General features: G+C 45.8%; 1 protein-coding gene across 7 annotated transcripts in view; it reads right to left on the reverse strand.

The window, feature by feature from the left end:
- Positions 1-16,804, reverse strand: part of otofa (otoferlin a) — a 140,563-nt gene that overhangs the window by 61,607 nt on the left and 62,152 nt on the right. For all 7 annotated transcript variants that reach the window (XM_015947369.3, XM_070543378.1, XM_015947365.3 and 4 more), the window contains exon 5: positions 10,650-10,849. In XM_015947369.3, coding sequence (XP_015802855.3) covers positions 10,650-10,849 — 200 coding nt within the window. The remainder of the gene's footprint in view (positions 1-10,649; positions 10,850-16,804) is intronic.

Genomic DNA, 16,804 nt, shown 5'->3' on the forward strand with positions numbered 1-16,804 from the left:
GAAGTTTTATTTTTAGTCAAAAAAAAGTTCTATTTGTTTATGTGTGTGTGTGTGTGTTTGTGTGTGTGGTGGTGGTGGTGGTGGGGGGGGGGGGGGGGGGCAAAACAGATGATGCAGCCATCCACTAGAGGGAGCTTTGGTTCCTTTTGGCATTAATTTCTGAGTTCCATCCATCCATTTCCCTCCACTTATCCAGGGTCGGGTTGCGGGGTCACCCTTCTCTCTCCCCAGCTACTTGGGCCAGCTCCGTGGTGAAGAGAGAGCTGAGCTGGAAGGCAAAACTCTCGATTTACCCGTTGATCTACATCCCTACGCTCACTTATGGTCATGAGCTTTGGGTAGTGACTGAAAGAACGAGATCGCGGATACAAGCTTGGCTCTCCCTCAAAGATGGGGTGAGAAGCTTGGTCATCTGGGAGGGGCTTGGAGTAGACCTGCTGCTCCTCTACTTTGAGAGGATCCAGTTGATATGGCTCGGGCATCTGGTCAGGATGCTTCCTGGACGCCTCCCTGGTGAGGTTTTCCGGTTACATCTAACTGGGAGGAGACCCAAGGGAAGACCCAGGACACAGTGGAGGGACTATGTCTCTCACCTGACCAGGGAATGCCTTGGGATTCCCCGGGAAGAGCTGGCTCAAGTATCTGGGGAGAGGGAAGTCTGGGCCTTTCGCCTTAGGCTGCTGCCCCACGACCCGACTCTGGATAAGAGGATGAATATTATGGATGGATGGATGGATAAATCATACACTTTGTGAGGAAAAAGATATTTATTAATTTAGTATTAACTGCATTTTTAAAACCAACTCAAAGCAAAGGTTTAGTAAACTTCTATATGCATCATATCTGCTGTTGTTCCTTTGAAAACTTCTAAATAAAGGCTGGTCCCATTAAATAATCACATTGGTCCAGATCATTTACAGCCTAATAACGGAGTGATAAAGGGTCAACAACAAGCATATTTTATTCTTTGCAGTGCTGCAATAAAGAAAGGTCCTTTTCAGGCTCTTCTGAGAGTGTACGGGTATTATTTGCTTGGTTCTGTCAGAGGGAGTTATTGAATAAATAGCCAATGCTGACCTTTTGCAGTTGAGGATAGTGTGCAGCGGAGCAAATAAAGACTCTGCAGTATATTCTCTGTTCTTTGTAAAAGTAAACAGGAGCAAATGCGGGAACACACATCAAAGACACTTGTAACTGGAAGCTGTTTGAGCATAATAAAACAGGAATAACAAACATGTTGCCTCCAAACATCTTGGATGGAAGAAAATAAAGATTTTAATATTTAATAACTTAAATAAATTTTGCGATTTGTGTTCCACCCCTGCCCTTTGTGTGTGTGTTTTAGAAGCTCATTCATTGGAGATGACGGGTCCAGGGGGAACCCACACTTCCCTCTCTGCAGGGACACTCTCCAGTTAAGCCGGGCGTACACTGTGCGACTTTTTCACTCGCAGCGTTCAGCTTCAGCTCAAACTACGACTTCCTCGCAGAACAGATCTCACGAGTCATGTGCTCACACTGTACGACCCAGTTCTCGCATGCAACCTGACTGCTCACACTGTACGTCTGGTAGCAACACGTCGGCCCTAAAAATATGCTAAAAATAGCAGTTTTTACTCAACACGTCAGACTTTTTTGTCTTGTTTTGCCTGTTGTCCTTCGGGAGTGCTGCAGGAGGACACACAGGGATTTATGGGGGTTGGATGAGGAAAACGAAATAAAGAAAGTAAATTTGTGTTTTGTGATCAGTTTAATTTGACATGAACACGACAAACACACTTTCTTGACAATCTTTGTGAGTAAAAAACATGTAGAAAAAAATATGAACAGCGTGTGTTATTAGGGGAATAGCGAGCGGCGTTGATGCATGATTGCACATGCGCCGTGAGCGGTTCTGATACTTTTTGGGTCGCAGCTTCTTGCAGCGCCGCTTCAACAGTGCGATACCCTCACGAGGGACGAGCGAAATATTAAACACGCCAGAAGTCCGTGCAACCTCACGACTGCTGATCGGCAGCTGGTCATGTGGTGTGAATCGCCTCTCGTAACCCCCTGTACACTACACGACCACTCGGCGCAAAACTCGCCCCGATCTCGTGGATTCTCGCACGACTGGAAAATCGGCTCAAAAAAGTGAAAAAGTCGCACAGTGTACACCCGGCTTTACTCCTGGGGGAACTCAGGATCTTCCCAGGCAAGAGAGAGAATCTCTTTGTGTGTTCTAGATCTTTTCCATGCAGGTTCGGGCCTGACAAGGTTTCCAGAAGGAGCCACATCTGTCCTCTGAGGCTGAGCGGAGTCAGCATATTGTCACAAGTGCCGGTGAATGAAGCCGAGGTGAGGCGAGGATCCAGACGCGGGGAGGAAGACAGGCAGACAGGTAGGTATTCTTACACTTATTTATTAGGAGACATGCTGGACAATGAAACAACGATCCGACACAAGACACAGAACAGAAGGGGTTTAAATACACGAGGGCCGGGAGCTAAGGTGATTGGGAAACGAGAGGCAGGTGGGAGCAATTAACGGAGACACAAGGCTGAACAAAACGGGGTGACAGGACAGGGTGTGACAGTACCCCCCCCCCCCCCCCCCCCCCTTCAACGGGCGAGTCCCAGACGCCCACAGGAACAAGGATCAGGGCGGGAGGAGGGGGACCCGGAGGGAGGGCCAAGAGGAACCAAGGGAACAACGGAGAGGAGGCAGGGACCAGCAGAGTCCGGGGGCCTGCGCCTGGGGCAGAGGAGGAGGAGACAACAGGCCCTTGGAGGCCTGCGCCTGGGGCAGAGGAGGAGACGACGGGCCCTTGGAGGCCTGCGTCTGCGGCAGAGGAGGAGGCGACGGGCTCTTGGAGGCCTGGGTCTGCGGCAGAGGAGGAGGCGATGGGCTCTTGGAGGCCTGCGTCTGCAGCAGATGAGGAGGCGACGGGCTCTTGGAGGCCTGGGTCTGCAGCAGAGGAGGAGGCGATGGGCTCTTGGAGGCCTGGGTCTGCAGCAGAGGAGGAGGCGACGGGCTCTTGGAGGCCTGGGTCTGCAGCAGAGGAGGAGGCGATGGGCTCTTGGAGGCCTGCGTCTGCAGCAGTGGAGGAGGCGACGGGCTCTTGGAGGCCTGCGTCTGCGGCAGTGGAGGAGGCGATGGGCTCTAGGAGGCCGGTGTTTACGGCAGAGGAGCTCTGCAGGCTGGACCGGGGACACAGTTTCTGCAGGCTGGACCGGGGACAAAGCCTCTTGGACGGGCTGGACCGGGGACAAAGCCTCTTGGATGGGCTGGACCGGGGACAAAGCCTCCTGGATGGGCTGGACCGGGGACAAAGCCTCTTGGACGGGCTGGACCGGAGACAAAGCCTCTTGGACGGGCTGGACCGGAGACAAAGCCTCGTGGAAGGGCTGGACCGGAGCCTCGTGGAAGGGCTGAACCAGATACGGTACGACCTCCGGAACCACCACTGGAACTGGAGATGGCGGAGACGCCGGACTAGAGGGGACGTCGACCTCTGGAGTGGAAAGAGCGCCGACTTCAGATGAGGCGCCGACTTCAGATAAGGCGCCGACTTCAGAGGAAGTGTCGACCCTTGGACTGGAAGAGGCGTCGACCCTTGGACTGGAAGGGGCGTCGACCCTTGGACTGGATGAGGTGTCAACCTCTGGAGTGGATGAGGCGTCAACCTCTGGAGTGGATGAGGCGTCGACCTCTGGAGTGGATGAGGCGTCGACTTCAGAACACGAGGAGGCGTCGACGTCAGAACACGAGGAGGCGTCGACTTCAGATACGAGGAGGCGTCGACTTCAGAACACGAGGAGGCGTCGACTTCAGAACACGAGGAGGCGTCGACTTCAGAACACGAGGAGGCGTCGACTTCAGAACACGAGGAGGCGTCGACTTCAGAACACGAGGAGGCGTCGACTTCAGAACACGAGGAGGCGGTGACTTCAGAACATGAAGAGGCGTCGACTTCAGAACACGAAGAGGTGTCGACAATAAGACTGGAAGGGGTGTCGACCACCATCGACTTCTGGTCCGGGGGCGTCGACTTCTGGTCCGGGGGCGTCGACTTCTGAATCGTCTGTTTCTGGACCAGAACCGTCTGCTTCTGGGCCGGAACCGGAACCATCTGCTTCTGGGCCAGAACCGTCTGCTTCTGGGCCGGAACCTTCTGCTTCTGGACCGGAACCGTCTGCTTCTGGGCCGGAACCGGAACTGTCTGCTTCTGGGCCAGAACCGTCTGCTTCTGGGCCGGAACCTGAACCAACTGCTTCTGGGCCAGAACCGTCTGCTTTTGGGCCAGAACCGGAACCATCTGCTTCTGGGCACGAACCTTCTGCTTCTGGAGTGGAGACGGAGCCGCAGTGGGAGGGGCTTCCTGGACAGGCTGGATCTGAACTGGTGGTGCTGGAAACCGGGAGAACAGGGAGGACAGACCGTCTAGCTGAAGCTCCTGGAGGCTGAGAGTCCGACGGAGCTGGGCCAGCTCAGCCCGGAGACCGGCGAGCTCCGCTGGGTGGACCTCGGACTCGCTCCTCTGGCTCTGAGATGAGGGAGCTGCCGGCTGGACCGAGGCCCTCTCCTGGCGGTTCGAGGAGGATAAAGTGTCCAGGTGGGACTCCTGGAGGCTGACGAGCTGGCGGATCCGGCCAAGTTCTGCCTGGAGACCGACAAGCGCTGTCAGCTGGGCTGCAGACATTGCTCCTCCGCCTGCAGATGACGGGGGCGCCGATTGGGCCGGTGACGGGACTGCTGATCTGGCCGGGGGCGGGTCCAAGCTGCTGCGTCGGGCAGGGGCAGAGGCGAGTCCGCAGCTCCGTCCCGGGACACAGGGCTGCGGTGGAGCTCGGCGTTTTTCCCCACGCCGTGGACCAACTCCGGGGGAACAGACAGCCAGGCTCGGGCCAACGAAACTGGAGCAATCTGGAAGCGGCTCCCGGTCCAAACTCGCCTCTGGCTCCGGGAGGGTGGGGAGGAACGCCGCGGCAGAAGGTCGGTGACGGCGTCTTCGGCGAGACGAAGCTGTAGGAAGAGAGGCCGGTGATCGGAGGAGAGGAACTGGAGCAGGCACTCCCAGGGTAGAATCTCCCCGCTGGATCCTTTAACGGGTTTGGGTCGGATCATTCTGTCACATTCTGTCTGTGAATGAAGCCGAAGTGAGGCGAGGATCCAGATGCGGGGAGGAAGACAGGCAGACAGGTAGGTATTCTTAAACTTATTTATTAGGAGACACGCTGGACAATGAAACAATGATACGACACAAGACACAGAACAGAAGGGGTTTAAATACACGAGGGCCGGGAGCTAAGGTGATTGGGAAACTAGAGGCAGGTGAGAGCAATTAACGCGGACACAAGGCTGAACAAAACGGGGTGACAGGACAGGGTGTGACACATATGGAGGTAAACCATTGTCAGTTTCCATCTCTGCGCTGATGAGGAAAAGTTTTAGGCTTTTACTTTCCCAATATGAGAAAGCCGACCCAGGCTGCAGTCAATCTAGATTTCTAATCATTTGAATTTTGGTAGCCATGGAAATGAACAAAGCATAATTTAAAAATTTGATTCTGACCAATTGAAGAAGATTTGGAGAAGACAACAGAACAATATTTATACTTAAACAGTTGAAAACTGGATTAATCACCTGTTTTAATGTGCTTTTAGTGTTTAAGTCTTACTTCCAAAACCTTTTCACGCAGAAGTTTATTCTTTTGAAATATGTCATCATGAAAGACGACGGACATTCTGCTACCCAAGATAAACATCTGGATCGACCTTCCAAAGCTCTTCTGTATTTGAATCCATTTCCGCACAGCTGTGACCAATGTGGGACAAGTTCCAGCTGGCCCCAGAACGTTTAGGAATTCATCAGCGTGTCTATACATTCCAACTGTGGTCACTGTGGTGTGATTTTTGCACATTTGACATGCCATCGGGGGGATCCACACTGGAGAAAAGCTCTCCATCTGTGACCACTGCAGGAGAAATTTCCGTCACTTAATTTAAAACTTCATGTGCGCATCCGCTGGAGGAAAGCCCTACAGCTGTGACCTGCATGAGGAGAGATTCAGGCATTTAGAAACTCACCAGGAAACATCCTTAGGTATTATAAGTAACCATCATCAACTCACCCTCTAACAACATCTTAAACTAGGAAGCGGTTTAAATCCGTTTCAAATTCACAAAGTATTAAAATCAGGGTCTGATCTGCATGGAACAATTCTGGGACTGCTTCCATCAGTAATATTCAACTTGTTGGATCGTCTTGGCCTGATTGTGCAGCGTTTGTGGTGTGCTGTGGGACAAATGGGCTTGCTGCCTGTTCAATGTGACGTTCAGCCAATCAGAAAGCTAGGTGACAGAAGCAAACTACATGGAGTGAGTGGTATCCAAATCCTCCTCTTCTGCCATGTTTTTCGCTCCGAATTCACATTTGACCTTGAGAGGATAAGTGAGATTTGTGAGTGAAACGAGTTGGTGTGTGGAATGTGGTTGAACACCACACCACGTAAGATCAAAACTGTTATATCAACGATCTTTTTACTACCACACGTAGTCTCTGATGTTTTGGAAAAATCCTAACAACGTTAAAATCTCGTCGTGTGAACCAGGCCACACCAGCTGTCCAAACCATGTCAGCTGACTTTTTTTTAGATGTGGAGGAGCTCCTCTGAATAGCTGAGCTCCTAACTGTTTCTTGGAGGGTTGGTCTATTCATCGTACGAGGGAAGCTCCTATCTTGGGTCTGGACCACAGATCCATTAGTAACTTGACAGCTTCAGCAGATTGCTACAGGGTTCGCCTCACTGCAGATGCTGCAACAGTCTGCCGATCAATCTCCTGCTCCATTCTATCCTACCTCATCAACAAGACCCAAAGATATTTGGTGCAGAAACTCGTTTCCAACCGCGTTGGTAATCAATCTTTAAAACACTCCCAAAACTAAAGCATCCAATAAAATCCAGATTCAGAACTTTACAGATGCACGTCAGCTGGTCAACCTCCAGTTAGATGAAAAATAAAACAAGTAAAGAAGAAACACCTACAGAAATTAATAATTTATTGGTATGTACTATACGTTCTGCTCTGTGGGGTCTGCTGAAAGGAGCTCACTGAGACACACAACACACCCGTTTTCTCTCTCACACAAAGATTAGATGCAAACATCTCAGTTCTTCCTGGATCTTCTGAGCCTGAGCCAGGAAAGATCGCCTTTATCCGATAACACAGTTGGGAAAACTCTCATTGAACCAAATCTCTGAGCTGAACTCTTATTGAACAGCCTATTGGGTTTTTTTTTTGTTTGTTTGTTTTTTCAAAACTCGGCTGCTTTCATTCTCTAACCTGCTTTATTTTGTATGTTTAATTCTTAATACTAGTATTAAAAACCATCTATATGATCATTCCTCCTGTGAAACAGATCTCATTTCTCAGCTGTTTCTGCTTCAGTAGCCTAAAAGAGAGCTGATTAATTCAGTAACTGATATTCTTCTCTTGCGTTGGAGCATTTGCTCACTTATAACTTCATCCTAATTAGTGGTGCACAGAAGCTTTTGCAAGTTTAATACAGTCAAGAAAGAAGAAAAACGTCCCCTGAGTTTTCCTGTCCTACATACAGGAAACAACAATCAAGCTGACAAAAATTTGGGAAGCATCATATTTAAGTTTTGTGGGATCTTTTCAATCTGAAGAGTTACAGATCTGCGAGGAAGACGTGGGGGAGGAAGAAATGTGACAAGAGAGATTAAAACGGACATAAACACTTTTCTTTTAAAGACGTCATTTTTTAGACTTCATATTTAATTTTAAAGGAGCTGCTGCACAGGTGATTCAACCACTGAATTAAGTGGGTTGGAGCAGAGAAACCACTAAAACATGCTGCATACCGGGCCTCCAGCACCAGAATTTAGGCCCCTGATTTAGCTGGAGCTTCAACATTGATCTCAGTGATTGATGGGTAAGAAACTTGCCCAGTTTCCTCCTGCAGCCAAAAAACTGCACTTGATAGCTTTGTGTAGTGGGCAGGTGCCCTATGGGGTGCTCATTACATGCTTAAGGCTGTTTGCTGTAATGTTAGCTGTTGGTATTTTTAGTTTGTCGATCGTCAATAAAATACACAAAAAACTGAAAAAGAAGTTTGCTTTTCTGCTGGTATCATGGCAGAGCCTGGAAGTAAAAGTAAGAGAGTAATGTCTTTCGAGGCGAAGCAAAGGGCTAAAACCAGAATGAACATCGGCACGGCCTGCACTAGCTTGAGGGAGCCAAAGGAGGCTACAAAAGCATGGACTGATGGTGACCTGGATTTGTTGCTCCTGGACTTGTAAGTTATGATATATTTTGTCCAACAGTGTGGATCGTTTTACTTCATGGTTTACTTCAGTATTAATTGGCTCATGTTAGTGTTAGCTCGTTGTTAGCGCTAGCTACTGCAGGGTTGCTTACGGCAGTTGTAATTCCACTTTCAGGCAGTAGGGCAGAGCAGCAGGAAACTGCTCTGTTACTTTAAAAACAAGAGTTCATATTATTTCAAGTATTGCTTTGTTTTTACTGTGTTATTGTTGATTTTAATATTACTTTTACTGCAGCTTTTATTACTTTTATTGCTGTTTAATAATGTTGCTTTTCTTAAAGATTGCTCAGCACTTTGGTCAATCTCTGTTTTTAAATGTTCTTGACAAAGTAAGCTGAATGATTGACGTTCTACTATAATTCGTTTAGCCCCAGATAAACAATGTTTCGTGCACTAAACAGCTAACGAATTGACATTTTTATTATTTATGATTAGCAGCAATTATATTTTTAATCAAATTAAAGAAAGCCAAATGACCATTTAAAATGCTTATTTTTATGCCAAATTATATATCGCACAAGCTACAAAAGGTGTTCTGTTGAATTTTTTCCTCAAATAAACTTTAATTCATAATTTCCACTATTTCTCGTCTGCAGGGTTAAATGGTAAATTAGCTCTAAAATCCACTCCTTCCATGTCCAGCACATGTCCTCCTCCCTCTGTTCTCTGCAGTAAAACCACACATGAGGTGATTTATTAGAGCTTCATAGCAAAACCCTGCTAAGCTGGCTTTTCGTGGCGTTGCTGATAACACTAAATGCTTTATGGCGGCAGCCATAAATTATCCTGCAGCTTCAGATACAATGTGTAAGGGAGGTGGTGAATGGAGGGGGAGGATGATTCAGGCTGCAGCTTTATTTATAAATCAGGGGAACCTGAGATCTGTTAATGTGCCTGATGCCGTTTGTTCTTTAATTAAAACATGACTAAACTCACAGGAAGTTCAACATCTTCCACTAATATCATTGAAGAATGAACACAATGTTCAACAATGTCCCGTCAACTAATGCCACATCATGATAAAATTGTTACTCCTGCACACAGTAAATAAGTTCACGTTTTTAATGAAACATCTGGGAAATGTTCCGTCAGCTTTTAAAAAGTTTTATTTTTTTTGCAGATTTTTCCAGAGCAATTTTAGAAATTAAACTCTACTCCTAGTCTCTTTAACAGAGTGCATCCCTTTGGAAACGGTTGGATGAACACAAATTACTCCAACGTTTGACGAGCATCTCCAATATTCAGCCTGACAGCAGACGCAGAGATCACTGGGCTCAATAATTGGCTCAATAATGTGTAAAATCATTAAAGATGCTTAAAAGAAACAACTTCAGCTAACCATAAAGATGTTTCATTTTAAAATTTTACCACAAAATATTGCAATCCACATGAAAAATGTACCTAATCCTTTATAACATTCTCCTTTTTTTTAACCAGAGAAACACATTCCAGGTCATCATCTCCTCCACGCATCATTGCCAGAAAAATTAAGAGTTAACTAAGACGTGGCTGTGCAACGCTGCCATCTATGTCACAACAATTGCGTTGGAAAGTTTTATTTTGAAAATACTTCAACCAGACATAAAAGAGTGGAGCTAATTAAGGATGTCAAAGGTTTGGAAAAGAAGTGATGCTTCTTCCAACCGGCAGCACCGGGGTGAACAAACTCTGCTCACCAAAAAGGAGAAGATTTTTGCATAATTAATAATGTGACATGTGTACTGTATCTAAAACGTTGCTTCCCTCCCACACTGACAGTGGGAATTTTAGATGTTCAATTTCCCTGAACTAAAATAAACACATGTGCATGATGACATTTAGACACTCATTAACAAACCATTTTCCCCTTGACTATTCAATTTGCTGCATAATGATGGGTTTATGGGTCTGGCTGTGCAGATAGTTTCAGTGGGAATCAGCACCGCCCACATAGATGATTTTATGGAGTATTCAGCAAACACACAAGGATGAGCCAACCATGCAAATACTTGAGGAAAAAGAAAAGGCGTGGAAAAGATTCTCCTACTGTTTTTTGAAACCTTGCTCATCCTCCCACTCTGTTAACCATTAGCAACCATATTTTTTTCCTGAATAAAATAAAAAAACCATTTTTATTATGATACTGCTTTTAGTAAATTTGTTCGTTAGTAAATTATTATTAGTGAAATATTAAAGATTATATCAACAAAATTGATTTGTTTTTATTATTCTGGTTAAAAAGAAATTCCTTCTTTTTTGTTGCAAAGCCAGAGCGTCCATATTCAGAAATGAGCCAACAGCATAACACACAGCTTTGTCCTGGATTCAGTTTTGCTCACTTCCTGAAGGTTGGGATGGATCCCTGCAGGGATCGTCCTGGTGACATCCCTGACCCGTGGCTTTGTCCTGAAATCAAGCTGTCTGTTTCAAAGGCGAACATCCCATCACGGTCGTCTGGAACATCCAGGAACTCTCCTTCTCCCCAATTTCCCATTGAGCTGTCCATCGGTTGGTATTTTATGTCGATGGTGACATTGGTCTGAAAATGAAAGAAGTTTGGAGGAAAATGACTTTAATAAATGAGCACTCATGTAACTTTCAGCTGTCATTATAAATGTTTATCTTTATGTATTTAGCAGACCTTTTGTCCAAAGCGACTTACAAGTTATAATCGGCATGTTGCCCTTGAGGCTAACAACAACAATAACAACAACAACAACAAACAATGTCCAGTCAGTCGTAGGTGGCCGTGAGGCAGCATGATGAATCATGGAGAGGAGGGAACAAGGAGTGGACAGTAGAGAGGGGGAACGGGTGCAAGGAGGGTGCTAGTTTAGAAGATGCTCTCAAGAGCAGGGTTTTCAGGAGTTTCTTGAAAGTCAAAAAGGAAGCCTCTGTTCTGGTAGTGCTTGGAAGGTCGTTCCACATTTGTTGAATGATGCATGAGAAGAGTGTGGATTGTCCTGAGCGTGGTGTAGGCACTGCTAGCCAACAATCCTGTGGTGATCGGAGCGGCCGGGCCGAGACGTAAGCCTTTGCAAGAGGATTCAGGTAAATGGGAGCCGTACCATCTCGGACTTTGTATGCTAGTGTTAGCAATCTGAATTTGATGCGTGCTGCTAGCGGTAGCCAGTGGAGCTCAATGAACAGAGGGGTGACGTGTGCCCTTTTTGGCTGTTTGAAGACCAGACGCGCCGCTGCGTTCTGGACCACTTGAAGAGGTCTCACAGTACAGGCTGGAAGACCAGTTAGAAGGGCATTGCAGTAATCGAGGCCAGAGATGACAGTAGATTGCACCAGGAGCTGGGTGGCATGTTGTGTTAGGTATGGTCTGATCTTTTGTATGTTATACAGCGCAAAGCATCATGAATGAGCAACAGAGGCAACATGATCTTTAAAGGTCAGGTGTTCATCAATCACAACACCCAGATTTCGAACTGCCTTTGAAGGAGCCAGAGATAGGAAGTAATTTTGGATTGAGATATTGTGCTGTATGGATGGTTTTGCTGGGATGACAAGTAGTTCAGTTTTAGAGAGGTTGAGTTGGAGATGGTGGGATTTCATCCATTTTGATATGTCAGAGAGACAGTTTCATATTCATGCAGAGACAGTGTGGTCGTCAGGTGGAAATGACAGATAGAGTTAGGTGTCGTCTGCATAGCAGTGGTAGGAGAAGCCATGTGATTCAATGATCTCACCCAGTGAGGTGGTGTATATGGCAAAGAGAAGAGGTCCTAGTACAGAGCCCTGGGGGACTCCTGTGGCAAGATGGTGCATGGTAGAGGATTGTCCAAGCCAAGATACACTGAATGATTGTCCTGTGAGGTACAATTCAAACCAGGCGTGTGTTTTCTCTGTGATGCCCATGCTAGAGAGTGTGGACAAAAGGAAGCCATGGTTGACAGTGTCAAATGCAGTCGATAAGTCGAGCAGGATAAGCACTGAGGATTTGGCGGTCGCTCTAGCTTCTTTTGAGGATTCCATCACTGCTAACAGAGCAGTTTCAGTGGAGTGGCCCTTTTTGAACCCAGATTGGTAAGGGTCAAGCTGACAGTTTTGTGAGAGGTATTCTGTGATCTGCTTGAAAGCCATCCTTTCAATGGTTTTGGGAAGAAAAGGGAGGAGAGAGATAGGTCGGTAGTTCTCCACATGATTTGGAGGAAGAGATGTTTTTTTTTTAGCAGCGGTTTAACCTGAGCATACTTGAGAGAGGTGGGAAATGTACCGGATGTCAGTGAAGCGTTCATCACATGTGTGACTGTTGCAGCTACTGTAGGAACAATAGCTTGGAGCAGCTTAGTCGGAATGGGGTCAAGTGAGCATGTAGTAGGGCGGCTGCACGTGAGAAGCTTGGACACACAGTTCTCAGTGACAGGGGAAAAAGAGGAAAATGAAGCAGTAGGGCTTGAGATGGTTGGGCTAGAAGGAGTTTGTGGTAGCGAATGTTCAGGAGTGACCAGTTGAGTAAATTGTTTGCTTATCGCTGCCACTTTGTCAGTGAAGAATGAGGCAAAGGTGTCAGCTGATAGACTATTGGTAAGAGGTGGAGACGGAGGGTTGAGCAGAGTTTTGAATGTCGAAAATAGTTTCTGAGAGTGAGTAGAGCTGAGAATTTTGTCAGTGTAGAAAGCTTTCTTTGCATCAGTGATGCTGGCAGAGAATGAGGACAGTAATTCATGAAATTTCAATTGATCACCAGGATCTTTTGTTTTGCGCCATTTCCGTTCCGCAGCTCCAAGATTGGTGCGTAGAGACCAGAGGGTATCATTTAGCCAAGGGTGCGACTGAGAGGATCTAGCAGGTCTAGTGGCTAAAGGGCACAAGCTGTTAAGACAGGAGCAGAGTGTGGAGCAGAGTGACTCGGTGGCTTCATTCACTTCATAAGCAGAGAATGTGCTGGGAGATGGAAGAGTGGAGGCAACAAGAGAGGAGAAGTGGTTAGGTGCCAGATTGCGGAGGTTGCGGCGGAATGAGACTATTGGGGAGGAAGCAGTGGACCTCCCTTGTAGAGTTGAGCTGAAATGGATGAAGTAATGATCGGAAAGATGCAGCAGTGTCACAGAGATTGTGTCTATGGCACAGTTTCTGGTGAAAATGAGGTCAAGTGCTTTTCCAGCTTTGTGATTTGGAGGACTTTGTACTAGTTTTAGATCAAATGATGACATTAGTGAGAGGAAGCCTGATGAGCTGGGATTGTCCAGGTGAATATTTATGTCTCCAAGGATCATTGTGGGACAGTCGTGCTCAGGAAAGGAGGAGAGCAGGGTGTCGAGTTCATCAAGAAAGTCTCCGAGTTGACCTGGTTGGCGATATATGACAACCAAAAATAATTTTTTTTGGTACAGTTACCTGGATGGCATGGTATTCAAAGGAGTTGTATTTAGTGATGGGTAGCAACTGACTATATATCCATTTGTTGGAAATTAACATGCCCGTTCCACCACCTCAGCCAGATGCACAAGAAGTGTGGGAGAAAATGTGGTTAATTGAGAGAGCAGATGGGGTAGCATTGTCACATGGTTTGATCCAGGTCTCAGTGTTTATGTTTATGTATTTAGCAGACGCTTTTGTCCAAAGTAACTTATAAGTGATAATTGGCATGTTGCCCTTGAGGCTAACAACAACAATAACAACAACTTGACATCAATCATGGAGAGGAGGGAACAAGGAGTGGATAGTAGAGAGGGGGACGGGTGCAGGGAAGGTGCTAGTTAAGAAGATGCTCTCTGAAGAGCAGGGTCTTCGGGAGTTTCTTTGGGAGTGATCGAGTGACAGGTGGTTTGCATATGCGGTAATGAAATCTGCTTTGTTTACAGCTGATTGGCAGTTCAATAGTCCCATAGACAGGTGGGTGTTTTCGGGGAGAATTGGTTTTAGCGAGCGGAGGTTTTGAAGGTTGCGAAAGTGGTTTGCTTTGTGTGACCTTCCTCTGGAGCCAGTGATCACAGATATAGGATGATGGCACATTTTGCAAGGTGTCAATGGAGCAGCATCTGGGTTGAGTTTGTTTGCTCAGTGTACCTGCTCTGTGGACAAGCATAGGTAGACACGTATGTCTTTACCTCGGAGTGTCTTCACACCGGAGGGACTGAGACACAAGGGCTGACTCTTCAGTACACACATTTATTTATAATAATATTAGGATTCCCAATTATCTTCCAGCTCAACTTTAACACAGAAAGTCTTATGAAAGTCATGTATCACACATAAAGCAAGTGTTTAAAGTGACAACAGATTGTTTTTTTTTTTTTAACTTTAAAGAGTTAGGTGGGTTAGAGTTTGATATTTGACACCACTCTGCAGGTGTCTGCTGACTAAAAACCACACTTGATAGTTTTGTGGAGTGGGAAGGTGTCCTAGGGGGTGCTCTACCTTTTTTACAGATGTTAGCTGTAATGCTAGTGGTTAGCATTTTCAGTTTGCGGATTGTCAATCAAGAGCAGAAGAAGAAAAAGAAGACGTTTGTTTTTCTGCTAGCACCATGGAGGAACCTGGAAGTAAAAGTAAAAAAGTATGTCTCTCGAGGTGAAGGAAAGAGCTAAACCCAGAGTGAACATCGGCGCGGCCTGCGCTAGGAAGCTAAAGGAGGCTACCAACTCACAGACAGATGTGACCTGGCTTTGTTGCTACTGGACATGTCAGTAATAAAATTTTTGTTCAACAGTGGGGATCTTTTTACTTCTTCTTTATTTTAGTATTTGTTGGTTCATATTAGTGTTAGCTCATTGTTAGCACTAGCTACAGCAGGGTTGTTTACGATTGCTGTAATTCCACTTTCAACCAGTAGGGCGGAAGAGCACGAAACTGCTCTGTGTTACTTTAATTTGTCTGTGTTTAGTTGAGCTGACTCAAAGTTTTGTATGGCAGATGTGTTGATGCTCATCCAGACTGAAAGGGTGACATTTCCTTTTTCATCCTCCACTTCAACCTTGTTTCCATGCTACTTCAGTTAAGTCCAATAATCTTCATCAAGGTGTGAAAAACTTAGCAAACCATCTTTTAGTTGCATAGCTTTATGAATCTGTACAGGCCCCTGTTTTATAATTACTTGGTTATTTACTTGTGAATGACTATTCAGCTGTGGATTATTTTTGCTTTTATTACTGTTTTCTGCTGGTTCCATATAACCTATATTGTGTTTTATGACTAAAACTGAAGGATGATTTTGACTTTTCTCATAAAACTTTACTGCTTTGAGCTTTTTGCCACACTGTACGTTAAAAAACAAGTTTTCCATATTGGATACACGCTTGCATCAATAAATCATCTTCTCTCCCTGTTGACTGGAGTGAGGGACATTTTAATGCAGGTCAGAAATGTGGCCAACGCTGTGGTTTGTCTTTACTGGCTTCACTGGAACCATGTTGGGACAAATCCTTCTGATGATGACCAGAGCGTCCAATTTATTCTTCTGACAAAGACAGATGAGGAGAAAGCAAGCTCCTCCAGACACTTTTCTCCCTACATCACATACTCACCAGACAATGGTTGCGATCCACCAGGAGTTGGATTGGTTACCATGGCAACAACACTAGTGCACATACTTTTAGGAAATGTGTAGTTTAGCTTTACTGCTCTCCTGCTACATGAATTTGAAGTGTAGCTTGGGTGTGCATGTGTGCGTGTGTGTGTGTGTGCATGTGTGCGTGTGTGTGTGTGTGCGTGCGTGCGTTTGTGTGTGTGTGTGTGTGTGTGTGTGTGTGTGTGTGTGTGTGTGTGTGTGTGTGTGTGTGTGTGTGTGGGTGTGTGCGTGTGTGCGTGTGCATGTGTGTGTGTGTGAGAACCCGGGAGCATTCCCATGCAATGTTTCATCATCACAGAAGCGTCTCATCAGCACTCCCAGCTCCACCAACACCAAGCCCTACGGTGGTTTTAAATTTGAGATGGTTTGTTTTTTCTGTACGCATCCGATCCAGCGAGCCTCATTCTCCCAGGCATAATGAGTCGTACATTAGCCTCTCACCACAGATTCAGAACCTCCTCCGTACCACCAAGCTGCTCGGAGTGTAATTTTAAATCAATAGAATATCTGGATCAATGTTGTTGCTGAGAATCTGCTGAGGTTGATGCCAGAGCAGATTTTTTGATGATGTAAAGTCTGTTTTTGCATAACTTTACTTAATGTTGCTTAAGGGGATTTTCAAGATATTGCTTTAAGCTAATTTTTGTTCTTTGTGCATTTAAATCGTGTCTTTGCAAATAGATTTGAGCACTGAGTGGGAAAAATAATGCATATTAAAAAAAACTTTAAAACAGAACCTGCAACATTTACAATTATGAAACATAATTGTAAATGTTTGACTGAAAAGAAATCAGTCAAGTCAGTTTTCTAAAGTTTTTATCAAGAGTAATGTTTTTTCTAAGTTAGTGTATCATCTTAAAGATGTATGCAACTTTTTCAATTTTTAAAAATAATTATCTTCAGTCACTGCATCAACTAGATGAAGAAATACTAAATCAGCATTGTTTAACTGAACAATCACATGATAATGTA

Source organism: Nothobranchius furzeri, chromosome 2 (assembly GCF_043380555.1).
Source record: "Nothobranchius furzeri strain GRZ-AD chromosome 2, NfurGRZ-RIMD1, whole genome shotgun sequence".
NCBI lineage: Eukaryota > Metazoa > Chordata > Actinopteri > Cyprinodontiformes > Nothobranchiidae > Nothobranchius > Nothobranchius furzeri.